Consider the following 15,099-nt stretch of genomic DNA (forward strand, 5'->3'; position numbering starts at 1 on the left):
AAACCTTATTGACAATTGTTGTTGAATTCCTGTTTACTCAAATTAAGCTAATTTAACCTCGCCCAAAAACAGATAACCAACCCAAAACTCGTTGTTGTTTCCCTATAAATCATTTTTAAATAACAGTAAACAACTTTTCAAAAGCTAGAGAATCAACTGTAATCTGACATCACCGTTAGCCTATTTTGTTATAATGAACTGAATAATGTTTCTTTGAACATTTTGGCCTTTTCAAAGACGTAAAACAAGGAAATGTTTATTTTCCCTGGAAAAAGAACAACACTTTTGATAGACCTTTATCCTCCTGTTCACAACCAACAAACTCTGGGTTTTTGATGGGTGGAGGGAAGGAATTTACTGATTTTTTGTACTCGTTTTTTTATATAAACATTTTAAGTTATATTAGTTGAGCAAACTCAAAATATACAAGAGTATAATTGACCAATTGTTTTGTCATTGTATCTTTAAAGGTGGCCTGAATTACACTGTAAAACTTCAGAATATAATATATAATATAAGAATATAAAAAATATCCATTTTCCTTTTTTAAAAATTAAACAAATGTATATATATATGAGCTACAGGTCGATACATGTGAAAATAACACACTATAGGCTGATTTTAATGCGTTGTGGAGCAGCAACAGGTTAATTAGTCGTTTTATTTTTGCGGTTAAACGAGGATAGAGGGCACCTAAAGTATAACATGTGGTCAATATAAAATAGTTTTACTGCTCAGCCATTACTCTGACGAAAATAAAAACGGAGCCCATGGTTTAAGATGATTTATCTTTCATTACAATGCAAAACTTTAATGGCCATTAAACTGTATGACTAAGCAGGCTGTTTTACGTTATGCATGCATATCATTTTTTTATATTCAAGGGTGCTGAAAACCGCAGAGATCTGTCTGTTTCCCTCTCCTTCCTTGGGAGAGGTGGAGGCTGTTTGGTTGAAGATGTGGGTCGGAAGTAGGCTACCGTAGTTTATGTATGCTAATAGGGAGAGTTGGGGGTTGTAGCTAGATATTTACGTTCAGTGGGAGCCGCCCTTCATTCACCCACATGGTTACCAACTGGTCGCCTTCGCGCCACTTTCCTAACCCCGAAATCAGTATTATTCAGCTTATCTGGGCTATAAATTGACTCACGATCGGCTCGGATTTCACTTAATGTTTCGTTTTTGTCCGCCGGTAGAAAAGTTTTCGCATTAGTCGCGTATTTATTTCTTTTTTGTCGGTAAGAGACTACACGGCAGCCCAAGCAAGTGAGCGAAGATGGTGGATTTCGGCTGGTGAGTGTCTACCGAGCGCATGTTTATCGGCAAGGAAGTCGGGTTTTGGGTTATTTTTTAATCTCTGTTTTGGTTAATGAAATCCCCAAAGGTGTGTTTTACGCCAGTTTTATGTGTCTTAATATCATGTTGGTGGGGACATCCAAACATTAACACATAAATGATAATGCTGGCGATGAAAACAGTGTAACGTGAGGCGCATGGCAGCCCCCTCTGCTCCACCATTGAGGGAATGAGGGAGATTTGAAAAGCTTTCCGGAGCTTTCTCCGCTGCGCTTTAGCAACTGTTGAAAAAAAAATCTGGCCTCCCGATAACAAACCCCGAGTTTGTATAAACATGCTAGTCCCACTATTTGAAAAGTAAGTTTGTAAATCTGGTCAATTTGTTGCTCAGTCTCGAGTGCAGTGGTGTGTGAGTTAAAGTGCCCCCCAGAACAAAGCAGCAGCACATGGGGCAGTTTTAGGCCGCGCGTTTTAGCTTAGCTAGCTTAGCCTAGCTGCTTAAACTTAGTTGTTCTGCGGGGTAAACACAAACATAACATTATTAAGGCGGGCACCACAGTGAGATAAAGATAAGAGTAGGTAAATATTCATCTGGACAGATGCACCGTTGGTGTATTTTCAAACGTGTGCTCGTTTGTTGTTGGCTAACGGCTAATCAGTGTCGTCAAACTCAATTTTATTAGTAGCTTGCGAACCAGATAAAAGAGGCAACTGTTTATTTATTTTTATTTTTTTAAAACTGAAAACACCGTGGCTGCTCCTGTGCCATCCCCAGTAGTGGTAGTTAGGGTAACTGTAGTAACGTTAATACGGTTTGCCATGTTTTCATCAAGCTAACACCAGCTCGCAGCAGCTAAGCTACCTGCTCAGCCAGCGCACGGCTGCGGTCTGCTGCTAGCCTCTGTTCCTACATGGACGGTAGCCTTGTTTTCTAGGAAGTCCGAAACCGCCAGCCACGGCATTTCCTTTTTTAAATAAACAACACGCAATTGCAAATTTCAGAGTGCAGTAACGTGACTACGTTGGCGTTTAGCTTGATTTGGTTTAAAGTCATTTATGCTAAGGTTGGCGCACTTCGAGGCGCCATGTTAAAGACGGTGGGGGAGGGGTGAACAACACGGTTCCCTGCGCACGCGCGCCCGTGTCGCAGGGAACGCGGGCCGCAGGCTGTGCTGCTCATTCATGTTTTTTGAGACCTCGTGCTGCTGCAATAAATCATAACATCTTGTGTCACAACTTACTCGTGTAATTATCGGTTAACCAGTGATAATGATGCCCATTTCTGATGATGGGATGTGCGAATTCCACGTGTTTTTGGATATTTAATTACAAGGAATTGGTCACACGTGCGCACACTAACCTGCCTTTAACTTGTTGCAATGCCGAAAAGTCGTATTCATTGTCTAAATATGTTACCACGTGTTTTTTCTTTTATTTTCAGATCAACCATGAAGTGCAGAACTCCAAACAATTGCAACATGGAGCGGTGTGACCATCTATCCCATGGTGCTGGACGGCAGCGAAGCTGTAACTGGTCTGTGTATTGTCAAAGTGCTTACAGTGCAGGTAGTACTATGTAATACCTACTGCAGTGGAGGCACTTACAGCAATACCCTGACACTGATGTGCAGATTCATTGATGTGTTCATGTCATTTGAAGTACTGTCTTTGTGCTAAGGTGCATCTAGTGCAGATAGTGAAATAGACTAGCACCTACTGCCCTAAGTGCTCCTTCTGGCATAAGGGGCTGTGATATGCACCACCAGACCATTTTTAATTTCTAATTGGGCTCAAATATCTTGCAGTTCTCTGCTAGTTTTGCATAGTTGCACTACAAGAATAGATGAGTTGTGCAAATCTATGCAAAACTGATGGTGGCCTGCTTGCTCTCCACCTGTTTAGATTTTGGTTTTGGGGGTGTCACATCAAACACAATCTGATTGCATTATACATCTGTAAATAACTCTTTAAAAAACAAAAAAAAAAAACGGGAAAATTTGCAAGTTCTCATCCAATGACTCAGTTTCAGCAGTACTAAAGTGCTTATAGTGCAGGTAGTGTTTTCTCCTATCTACTGCAATGTAAGCACTTGAAGTACTTCTAACTGCATCTTTCTGAAAATCAGGTGTTTTTCAATAATCATCGAAGATTCATCTGTTAATCGTCACTCGGTCAGTTTTGCTGGTTTGCATTCAGCTTTAACTAATGTTCGCTGTGCAAATCCATGCAAAACTGACTAGGTTGATGAACTATACTCTGCCAAGTTGGATTGCTTTTCATCAAGAATGTTTTTGTTTTTTACTGCATGGTAGGTATTTGCACATACTTGGATGTGTATGAAGGTCTGGATACTGGAGATGGCCCTTCCTGTGCAGGTGGGGATTAGTAGCAATGCTGTGTACCTGGAGGTATTGCACTTGTCCCGGCCTGTGTAGGAACGAGGAGATGGAGCCGACCTGAATCATGACCCCAGTGTTTATCAGAAAACTGCTGCACTCAACTCCATATTGTGTAATGTTTTAGTCAGTTTGGTCTGTATGAAATGCATATGATTTACTGATGGAGATGTTTGGATTGGTTAATTGTAATGTTGCTTGAAATATATAAAAAACTTTTTTTAATTTTTCCTCTGAATGCTTTATTATGTAGATCTAACAATTAATGGGTTGCAGAGTTTAAGGTAGTTTTGTTGGTAAACACATGTCAGTTGGATTTTAATTGGAAACTTCTGAAAAGGTTTTAAATCATGGTATTTCATTTTGTAATGCCACCTTTTTTTTTAATAAGAAACTGTTTGGAACAAGTGTAAAAACTGCACAATATCATGACGACATGTTTTGGTCAACAACTCTTGCAGACAATAACTTCTGATTTGCTCCACACTTTCTGCAATCTTATTCAAGAATTTACTAATATTATTCTGACCACCGCTGCCACCATATTAAATGAATCATGTTGCCCAGCATCTTATAATCTTGAAATATCACATTGAGTTTGCGGCACTGGTGCAGTCTGCAAGGATCCCCAGGTAGACATGTTGGCTCACAGCCCTGAGTGACAGCTTCATCACAGTCCACAATCAAGAGCAGCACTGGTTATAGAGCAGGAGCAAATGACTAGAATAGTAAGGTGTTCATTTTGCATATTAAGACTTGCATGCCAAATGTTGGAAAAATTATGAAGTGACCTTAAATCACTTACAATACCCAAAATGTGTCTTTTAAATTTGGTATTGATGTCGTTTTTTTCTGGTTAGAAATCGTTATGTGGACCACAAGTTACAAGCAGATGTATAACCAGATCCTGCATTTATTTAAATCTTAAAGCAAAATCTTAAAATTGGTTGGGATTTAATGAGGGGAAAACATTAATTTCACATTGAAAACGACCCTTAAATTTGTAACTTTTTAGTTTCCAATTTCATGTAAAATGAAATGATAGCCATTAAAACGCAACACCTTATTTTTCGGTTTAAGTATACTAAGTAATGGCAGTAATTAAAGAATATAACTGAATATGTAACTTTACAAAAAGAAATACTTTTCAAATTGAGTACTATTTAGTGTTATCAGATAGGTGTCAATTTACATTGGCTGAATTCTGCATAAGGACAATAAAAATCCTAAACTACGCATGCCTGGGGCTGCACAATTAACCAAATTAATACCGAAATCGCAGTACGTCCAAGTTCAATATCCTAATGCAGAACCTGCAATTTTTTGATAAAGGTAAAATGTGACAAAACAGCATTATATTACAGAAGTATAGTAATGCTGCAGAGATGCCTTGGCCTACACATCTTGTTCTCCAGATTTAAGAAAACGTGTGTGTTTCGTACACACCCCAACAAATGTCACACCATCCTGATTTTAATGAAAATTGTGATGCAAAAATGACCATTTCCACAAATCATGAATCACATGGCAATGGTAGTGTCTAAATAATCGCACTATGATTTTTTTTAACCATATCGTGCAGCCCAATAATGCCTTCGTGAATACCTTAAAAATCCACGATAGTACCCCTAATTTGGGCAAATTTTAATGAAAAATGATCAAACATTTGTTTTCAGATTTACTTCGTCTCTGTAGCCTGCATAGTATTTAACTGTCCATAAACAAAAATCGTCTTAAAGTGAGGTTGCAGCCTGTCCACTAGATGGCGCTGCCAGGCTGCAGCTGCAGATCCAGCCGCTCAGTGCAGGTAACGTTACGGTACCGCCTCTGCTTTCGGTCCAACCAACTTGGACAACATGCCGCTTTCAAACAGAGTAGTCACACCGCAGCAACTTTCTCTCTGGATTTAAATGATTATCTGAAGCGTTTCCTCGACACAAACACAAACGCCGCATGTTCGACGCTGAATCCTGAAACCTGAAATGTGGACGGGACTCACCTGAGCGTACTATAGGTTCAACAGAAACCATAACTTTCAAACAGGCTTCTATTTTGGGGGAGTATTATCCCGGGATTTTATTAAAATGGGTGTGCTGTGGACGAACTGCGTTTTCTTCCTGGCGTGTTGCTCTGGATTAGGGTTTGGAATCCCAAACAGATGCGACGAAGTGCGCAAAGTTTTCCAACTCAGGCAAATTGGACCAAATCAATTATTGCCTCCAAGTCCCAGACCAGGTATGTTGGAGTTAAGCTTCCAGACTGAGCAGTAGTGCGTGTTACTGTCTGGTTTATGAGAATTTAACTGCAGGAAAACCCCCAAATAAACCAGCCAGTAATAGAAATGGTGTCACATTTCTTATTGATTATAATTTTCATAGCAACCAAAGCATCAACATCACCGCTGAGTGAAAGAAAATATGCCTAAAAAGTTATTTAACACAACATTTCTTTCTTGTAGAGCTCATAAACTGCACTAGCTGTTAAAACCTGTCATTTTCTGGCTTCTTGGAGCACTCTCTGTAGTTACAAAACACACCTTTTAAAACACATTTTAGAGGCGTGTGTGCAGTTATGATAATAATATAGACAGTAGAAACAGGAGAGCTTTAAGCTGTTTAAATGGCATCTTTTTGAGGGGACTTATAAATCAAGATATTTAGAGGAAATACTGTATGTGTCTTAAATTACTGCAAGAATAAAACTCTCAGAAGTCCATTCTGTTAGATTAATATCTAATCTTTGGAGGACATTTATCTACTCTAGTTTATGTTATGTTATAAATGTTGAAATATTTCAAACATCCTGGATGATGTTCAACCCATTTTCAAGCACTTCATACTGGGCAACAGGAGTAGGTTTGGAGATTGATGTTCCTGGTGTTTGTACAACAAAACCACCTACAAAAGGTATCACTTATTGTTTACTTCACTGTACCAGCAGTGCATGGGCAAATATAAAATGTGCTGTTTTAATCCTGTGAAACTAGGAACTAAAGATGCTGAGATTACTTGTTAGTCATGACGAAAAAGAAACCAAACTCTGCTCCTGTTGGCTGTCTAAAGCAGATAAGTGGCTTGCAGGGATAAACAGGAATTATTTTGTGTAAAGTAGGCTTCACTTAACTTTCTGAACACCACCCATAATGTAATTCCACATGATACTTCTCTACAAGATTTGGGGGGAATTATGGGTATTTCATGTGGCAGCTTGCTGCTGCTACTGCTGCTCTCTGTGCTCCTCTTGGAAAAATAAATCTTAATGGTGTTGACTACCATCCTGCCACAAACTGCTCCCTATAAACTTCACCACCCCTTTCCTCTGTGCCACTGTGAGGAAACAGATTCAATTGACAGAAAACCCTCAAATGCCCCCAAACCTCTAAATAACCCTTGCAATGCCAACTCCTGCCCCTTAAATGAGCCTGTGCGGATTTAAATCTGTGCTGTTTCTCTGCAGAATTACAAACTGAAAAGTACGTTCTCTGAGATAAATTGTGTGCAATGGGCATCTTCTGGAGTTTAAGTGATGATAAGCTCCTGATTCACTAACCCTGTAAAAACACTTGCTACTGTTTATAACTGCACCTCCGCTGACCTTTCTGGCAGCCTCACACAGCTAGAACGTCTTCCAAACCCAAATGCATCATGACATTGGAAAGATGTAAATCGTTTCCTTGATGGATTCAGATTAATGTACTGAAATACATCAGATGGGTAATGGGAGATAGCGAGAGGTATAGTCGATCCTAGAGCATGATTTTAGAAGTTATGTATAATTGAGCGTGGGCTTGTGAAAAATAACCGTCAGAAATTCCAGGAATTCGAGAGAGAGAGAGCTGTTTCCATGCCTGTCTAAGAGGGAGTGCCAGACAGCCTTCAGTTAAGGTCAGAACACAGCAAGTCAGAAGTCTGTCACCTCGGCCAAACAAAGCTGTTGTCTGTTGTGTTGGAAGTGGAAATAGTTCTGGGAAGCATTTAAAAAAGCAAGACCTGTGGTGCTTTCAGGCCGTCTTATCTGGGAGAGTTTGAATTCCTCCACGTGTGCCATCGCCTGCTCTGCTCCCTCCTCACTCTTGAACCTCGCAGGGAGCTGATAGCGTCTCTGGCAACAGCTCTGCACGCTCTGCCTAGGCATGTCAGAGAGGCTTTTGCAGAGTTTTGGTGTTGCTTTTAAGATGTTTTGATTGTCCCGTATGTGTGCAGATTGCTTACATTTGTTCGTAGTGGAAAACCTGAGACATCACTTGGTGAGGCGATAACGCTGTGACTCAGATCTTCTCTCGGGATCTAGGTGTTTTGGTTTTCTTGCTCCATTAAAGCATTTTTTAACTTGTGCACTGCTAGACATACACAACCATTGTATGTGCATTTACCTTATGTTTTAGGCATGTGTACTACCATTATGGTAAATAATTTATATGACCAGAATCAACTGCCAATATTTCACACAGACATGATCGGTTTCTTGATCACCTAATAATTTTAAAGAGAAGGCCTATTATTCATTCAGATTTGCCATCGTGTGCTTTTTATGCACCTTGTTCTTCATTTATTTTTGCTATTTGTGTGTCTCTTGGATGGCAGTCCATCACTTTGGTCTAGACTGAAATAATCAACATGGATTGTCATGAAATTTTGTACAGACATTCATGGTCCCCAGACTGACCATGATGATCCCCTGACTTTTTCTCTAGCGCCACCAGGTTGACTTTTGTGGTTTTGCGTGAAATGTTTCCATTGGATGGATTGCTGTGAAATTTGGTAGGCCTACTTTTGGTGGCCCCTGAAGATGTATTGTAATGACCTTGGTGACTTTGGTGACGTCTCATCTAGCACCACCAGCAGGTCAAAATTTTAGTTTCTCCAATACTTTGGTTTATTATTATTTAAATCCCTGCAAAACTAATGACATTCCCAGCAGACCCAGCTGTACTTTAGGTTCAGTGCTAATCAGCAAATGTTAGCATGCTACCATGCTAAACTAAGATGGTGAACATGGTAATCGTTATACCTGCTTAACATCAGCATGTTAGCATTGTCATTGTGAGTGTGTTAGCATTCTATTGTTAGCATGTAGCTCAAAGCACTGCTGTGCCCAGGTACAGCCTCACAGAGCTGCAGGCATAGCTGTAGACTCTTAGTCTTGTTCTCTTGCTGATAAATGCTGCTAAAGAAAGAAAAGCTGCTTGTCACTTTGAACAGTTGCCAGTTTATCATACAGATAAAACAGAAGATAGTTAGACGCATTCACTTATTCATACCTTCGGGCAGTTCAGGGTGTCAGATCCACCTGACTTGCATGTCTTTGGAATGTGTAAAGGAAAGTGGAGCACTCTAAAGAGAGCATGCACATCCCTAGCCACAGTTTATTGTGTATTAGCATTACATTCACAGAGGTAAGCATTTGTTTCTCTGAAAAATAAATACCCGGTGATGTTCGAAAAACCCAGTTCAACAACACGTATCTGTTCTGAAGGTATTCAGAAAAATCAAAACTACTTTTTTTCTCCATAGATCCAAACAAAAATGGAGGCCGTGAATGATATATGTATTTGCTTAATTTATACAAGGTGAACCGAAAATGTATTCTCAGTTATATTTGACTATATTGATGTTACTTTATATTATTTTGAATTTTTAATTTTTTTTTCTAATATCATTAGTATTTCTCTTGTGTAGAAAAAAAGAACAAAGACATATGTCATTTCTGGCTAACAGGATTAGGAAATACAGTTGCAACTTGAGAAACGGGGTGGAGCAGACAGAATATTTTTTCATCTACATAGTTAGAAGAGTCTTTGAGGATTCAGGAAATTCAGAACAGAGGTAAGTGTTATTAAACGACCTTCTGGGTGGGTATTTATTTTTCAGAGAAACAAATGCTTATCTCTGTGACTCAAATGTAATGGTGATACATGAGAGGCACTGACTGGGGCTTTGGAATCCCACACAGAAATGGCAAAAGATGGAAATAGTCTTTCTTACTGTAAAGCAAACACTGAGCTGCCCTGCTTCTTAGTTTTGTCCCATTTTAATCTTAGCCCCTGTCCATATGTGTTTTAAGATCATAACATTTGATCTCAATGACCCTTAGGTTCAGACCTTCAGGTGTGCATGTCCAAGAACCTGACCTGCTGCACCAAGAAGATGGAGGAGAAGTACCAGGTGGCGGCCCGGAGAGACATCCAGAACCTTCTCCAGACGTCCAGCTCCAGCCTCAAGTTTCTCATCTCACGCAATGTGGCTGCTTTTCAAGGTAAGACTTAACTGGTTTGAGGCATCGCTGGTGTAAGAGTAAAACACTTCAACGCGTGCTGAGATTAGAGCGGACATGTTTACATGGATAATTGTATGTGTAGATGTTTGTGTGTATTTCCGAGTTGGAGTATACATTTAGGAGTTTGTGTGGGTGCTGTAAAAACAGTGGATGAGTCAGTGTGTGCGTGCGTGCAGTCAGGCTCCACTTCAGAGCAAACAGAGCAGGGTCTGTCCTCCTTCCAGATCTACCGCTACACTCTGATCATGAGATAAGATAGGTTGGCTGTTCCTGTAGGAGACTCAGGAGGAGGCAGTCTGTGAGGCTGAATGTCTGTCAAGGATATGTACTGGGGCTTTTACTAATAGCCTCTCTTCCTGTGCAAGGTGTCCTTCTATACTATATCTTGATAAGAAAATGAAATCTTCATATTTAGAGTTCTGGAACGCAGTTATCCCATCATAGCCACCTCATATCCACCCCCACATTTGTTTTCAACCTCTTTCTCTCATTGTTTTTCATTCCTCTCCATCCTTTCACTCAGAAATGACTGACAGTTGACTTACAGGGAGCAGCTGTTTCTCCCACTCTAGCTGATAGCTGTCATATGACGGCTGAAATGGGTGGGCAACAAATACAGAGCTGACTTGAATGTGCAGACATATCATTAGACCAATTCACTTTAACGATGTCTCTCAGTTAAAAGACATGCTGTTATCCTCCTCCTAAACTCAAATGATTTATAGGAGAGTCTCGCATGATCACAGTGTTTTAGTTGTGGTTTGCAGGGGCAATGCCCTGTTTTTGTCGTCAGATGTTTGATGTGTCTACACAGGCTCTGAAGTTGAACTAAAATACTCAGCATTTATGATAAAGTTTATGAAGCATGCCGCCTCTAAAATACTGTTAACTTGTTGGAGTGCAAGTTTTCTTTTTTAAAGGACAAAGCTGGCGTTTTTTTATATTTTTTGTTATTGTCAAATCCCCTGAAAAGAACAAAAAGAACAAAACGAACAAAACGTTAGTTTCATCTCTGAATACTTTTTGACTTCTCTCCCTACCCTGTCTGTGGCACTCAGCCCCAAACTGAAGATGTAAATCTTTAAAAGCGGGTCAAAAATATGTAGTTTATAGGCTAAATAATTGCCCAAAATATGTAGTTTTTAACAAATGTTACTGTAAACAGGAGTAAGGAGTTTGTTGGTGACTGTCTCCAGCAGTGGATTAAAACACATTTAGTGCTCAAGTAGGTATTTACAGCAGCAGGACATTGTATGTGGGATTGACTCAAAGAAAGAAACATGTCGCACTTTGCAACAGTGTGGCTCACTGATGTGTTTTTGGACAACAATGGAGGACTATGGCACACAGACAGTACTTGTTAGTAGCATCAGTTCATTGTTGGTTTTGGTCTTTTCATTTCTTTTGTTTTCTGACAGTAGGAAAAATATATAGAATATCTCCAGGCTTTTAATATGCATTTAGGATCCTTAAATTTCTGAAGGTGTATTTTTCTTTTTGACCCTTAAAGGTCTCGGTCTCAGCTCTAGGAGCTGGCAGGTTTGTTCTCACAGGGCAAGTCAAAAAAGGCTGCAGGAGCCGGTAGCTCTTTCAAAATCCTCACAAAATGAGCAGCGCTCACATGGTTTCATCTGAGGAATGGCAGACAGTGTGCGCTCCTGCCAAACCAAACAGAGTTCCCTGTCAACATCGGCTCTCATCAGTCAACAAACATTGGCGGCTGCTTCCAACATCCAGGCTATATAATACAAGTGGCAACAGACGCTCAGCAATTTAAGTCTCATATTGGAGGCACAGCAGCAGTATAACTGTTCTGAATATTACATTTATTAGGTCATTATGTCGTGTTCCCAGGGTGTTTTTATGATTTATTTAATAACAGTCCAAAATAGGGCTGCAGCTAACTATTTTCATAACTGATTATTCTGATGATTATTCTCTTGATTTATTGAATAATTGTTTGGCCTCTAAAATTTCTGAAAATAGTGAAACATGCTCTTCACAGTTTCCCAAAGCCCAAGTTAACATATTCAGATTGCTTGTTTAGTCCAACCAACTCCTCCAAAAAACAGAAAACCAGAGCTAATTGGTTTGGTATTTTTGGTTGGAAAAATAAAAAAAACACCAACTATCGATCAGGGGAATAGAGTGTGAAAAGCACGCGTGTGCGTCCTCGCTTGCACGCATGATACAAACGAAACATTGCTCCATAGCGCTATTAGTGGTCAAAAACAGGATGTTTAATTGACCGATCCTTTCAGCTGTAATCCAAACATATTTTCCTTTGAAAGTTATGACATACATAATCATTATGACATAGTTGATTAAAAGTGGTTTATATTTATCATATTACTATATACATCATACTGTATATTCAAATTTCACATGAAAAAAATGTCTACTACAAACTAAACTATTCCTCTCCACCTGTTCAATATTGTTTGTCTTACTACTAAAGTAAATCTGTGCTGATGAAAGCTGATATTTGTTCAAATGTTGATGCAGACTTTTTGACTCACAGTTTACACTATCTGTTTACACACACACACACACACACACACACACACACACACACACACACACACACACTCAAACGCATACACAACCAGAGAGAGAGAGCCACCCACGTGGCATTGTTCTATTTGACCGTAGAGGTTTTAAGAGCCTTTGTCACATGTGAAAACTCACTGTGGCACCATATGTATGGGAAGCACGGAGGGACAGAAATGTCTGGCAGGTTCTTAGACCTTAACAGTGTGGGGGGGGGGAAAGAGCTGTTTTGCTGTTCATGTGCAGACATAAAAGAAACACAAGTCAGGCTTTTAATCCGTCTTTCCTATCTAGGGAGTGTTCAGTGATGCTGAATTAACATGACTGAATTGTTTGTTATTCATCTTGTGTGACTGTGAGTTTTGTTTTGGGTGTTTTCAGATTATAATGGAAGTGGAAAAGGGCGAACAACTTTAAGGATCATCTTGAAATTAAAATAAAATGTTATGTTGACTGGCTGCCCTCAGCACTTGCAGCATTGCTGTTCTGCTTCACCAAAACACTTTTGTGGAATAAAAAATAGAGAGTAGGTGGGTGGGTTGGAGTTATGCATAAAAACATGTCCCTTAGTTTTAGTCTCCAAATGATTGGCAGCCTGCACTGTAATTGGAGAGACAACAGAGAACAAACAGAGTGTATAATGCATTACAACCACAGACAGGAAGAAGGACGAGTTAAAAGGGGGCAGGCTAATGTGGTCATTTGTTTTGTGCAAAGCCGTCAATTAGGCATCTTTATATGATGCAGCTGAAGGGAGAGGGGGGATGAATAAATTAGAGGAATGCAGATGTATAACAGTCTAAAACACTCAGGAGACACTGAGAAATAACACAAACCAATAAAATCCTATTTAAAATGTTTTCCCCCCTGGGGGACTTGATGCTCATGTTTTTGTGCTTGTAATGGGCCACAGTTCTTCACAAATCTTCAAGGGCATCTTTTATGTAGAAAAAGCGCTCAATACTTTAACATAATGAGTAACGCAAATAAGTGAAAACAAGCGCTAGAGCTGTCAATTATGAGTAGAGCTTCAAAGCACAGCTCATCCTGCAGTAATGGTTCATTACATTTTTCTCTTTTCCTCAGAGAAATGTGCCACAACATTTCAATATCTCGTCCTTAAATGAACCTGACTGCTGCCTTTTAAAGTCATTTCACAGCTAAAAGATAGCTGAGCAACTAGTGTGGAAAAAAATAGGAAGAATAAAGACTGAGTTGATGGCATACTGTCAAGCAGACGGCCTTTGAGCTTTCCAGCACTTTTTTCTCCCTTCTTGCTCCTGGTCTGTCAGTAAGTCTCTCGGGACTGCATGTTTTCATTCACTGGTTGTGAGGTTCCTGCACGTCGTCAACACAATGCACAAATATGCAGCCTGCTGAGCAGGCCTTCAGGGGAGATCTTTTTTCATCCTGCACAGGTTTGTCTTACATCCATGGCAACCAACCTGTGCAATCCCAGCGCCCCGTGGGGCTGGAGTCAAATAAAACTCAGAAACAGAACCCACTATGAATCAGCTGTTGAGATGCCTCAGAGAGTGTCTGAGGAGGAGTGCTCAAATCGTAGCAAAACGGTCTGAGATCACCAGATCAAAGGAATGCCCTCCTTTGGGACCAGCTTTGATTTAAGGAATACTCCAGCTTCTTTAAATAATAAAATTGGTATCCTTCCTTTTGTGATGTAAGAAGGGAAGGATTTTGTTATAACTTGGTCCCTGCTGGTGTGGCAGTCAGTCATGGTCCAACTGAACCTATAAAAATATAAACAAGTAGTTTTGAACATTTTGGCTTGTGAACCCTCAAAGGAATAGTTTATTTTGAGAAATACACTGAGTTAGATGAGAAGAGCGAAATCACTCTCATATCTGCCTGTTGAATATAAGGCTACAGCAAGCAGCCTGTTAGCTTAGCATAGCATAAAGACTGGAAACAGGGGAAAACAGCTCTGTCCAAAGGTAACAATATCCACCTACCAGTATCTCTAAAGCTCAAACAAATAAACATATTTGCCAAAATGTAGAATTATTGCTAAGAATAGTTTAACAGTTTGGGAAACGAGAGGATGGGAAGATCAATACCACTCTCAAATTTGTTTGAAATAATTTGCCTGAATGTGATTAGCCTAGCTTAGCATAATGTCTGAAAGCACGGAGGAACAGGTAGCCTGGCTCAAATCTTCCTATCAACATATTTAACTCTCTTTCTCAGTGACTTCCTGGAGTCTTTCCGAGAGGTTGTCAGGGAACCAGCGGAGACTCCAGCCCAGCCGGCGTCATTTTTACATTTCTGTTTTTTTTACAGATTAAACACATGAGACACAATTAATGAGCTTTAGAGGTGTTGGTTGGTGTGTTGTTGTTTTTTTTTTCTGTGGACAGAGCCAGGCTAGCTGCTTTCCCCTGCTTCCAGTCCAGATAACCATTTCCTGGCTCTAGCTCCTTGTATGCATAGACATTAGAGTGTTTTTGATCTTCTCTTGACAAGAAAGCAAAGAAGTGTATTTTCAAAAACATTGAGCTATTCCTTTGAAACAAGTAATACCTACTTGTGCTGTATATGCAGACTAATTTCATGGCAAACCTAAA

General features: G+C 39.8%; 1 protein-coding gene and 1 long non-coding RNA gene across 4 annotated transcripts in view; both read left to right on the forward strand.

Moving 5' to 3' along the window:
* The first annotated feature begins 986 nt into the window (after window positions 1–986).
* On the forward strand, window positions 987–3,921 carry LOC122878136. The gene is made up of 3 exons (XR_006378418.1): window positions 987–1,292; window positions 2,737–2,829; window positions 3,608–3,921. It is a non-coding gene; the product is annotated as an uncharacterized LOC122878136 (long non-coding RNA).
* Window positions 3,922–5,468: 1,547 nt separating this feature from the next.
* The window catches only part of gpc5a (glypican 5a), a 125,895-nt gene continuing 116,264 nt past the window's right edge, over window positions 5,469–15,099 (forward strand). For 2 of the 3 annotated variants that reach the window (XM_044200540.1, XM_044200549.1), the window contains exons 1-2: window positions 5,470–5,926; window positions 9,785–9,946. In XM_044200540.1, the coding sequence (XP_044056475.1) occupies window positions 5,776–5,926; window positions 9,785–9,946 (313 nt within the window). In that variant the 5' untranslated portion in view covers window positions 5,470–5,775. Of the gene's footprint in view, window positions 5,927–9,784; window positions 9,947–15,099 lie in introns of all 3 variants that reach the window. The other variant, XM_044200531.1, reaches the window with a different exon arrangement.

This window comes from Siniperca chuatsi, linkage group LG1 (genome assembly GCF_020085105.1).
Source record: "Siniperca chuatsi isolate FFG_IHB_CAS linkage group LG1, ASM2008510v1, whole genome shotgun sequence".
In the NCBI taxonomy this organism is placed as follows: Eukaryota; Metazoa; Chordata; class Actinopteri; order Centrarchiformes; family Sinipercidae; genus Siniperca; species Siniperca chuatsi.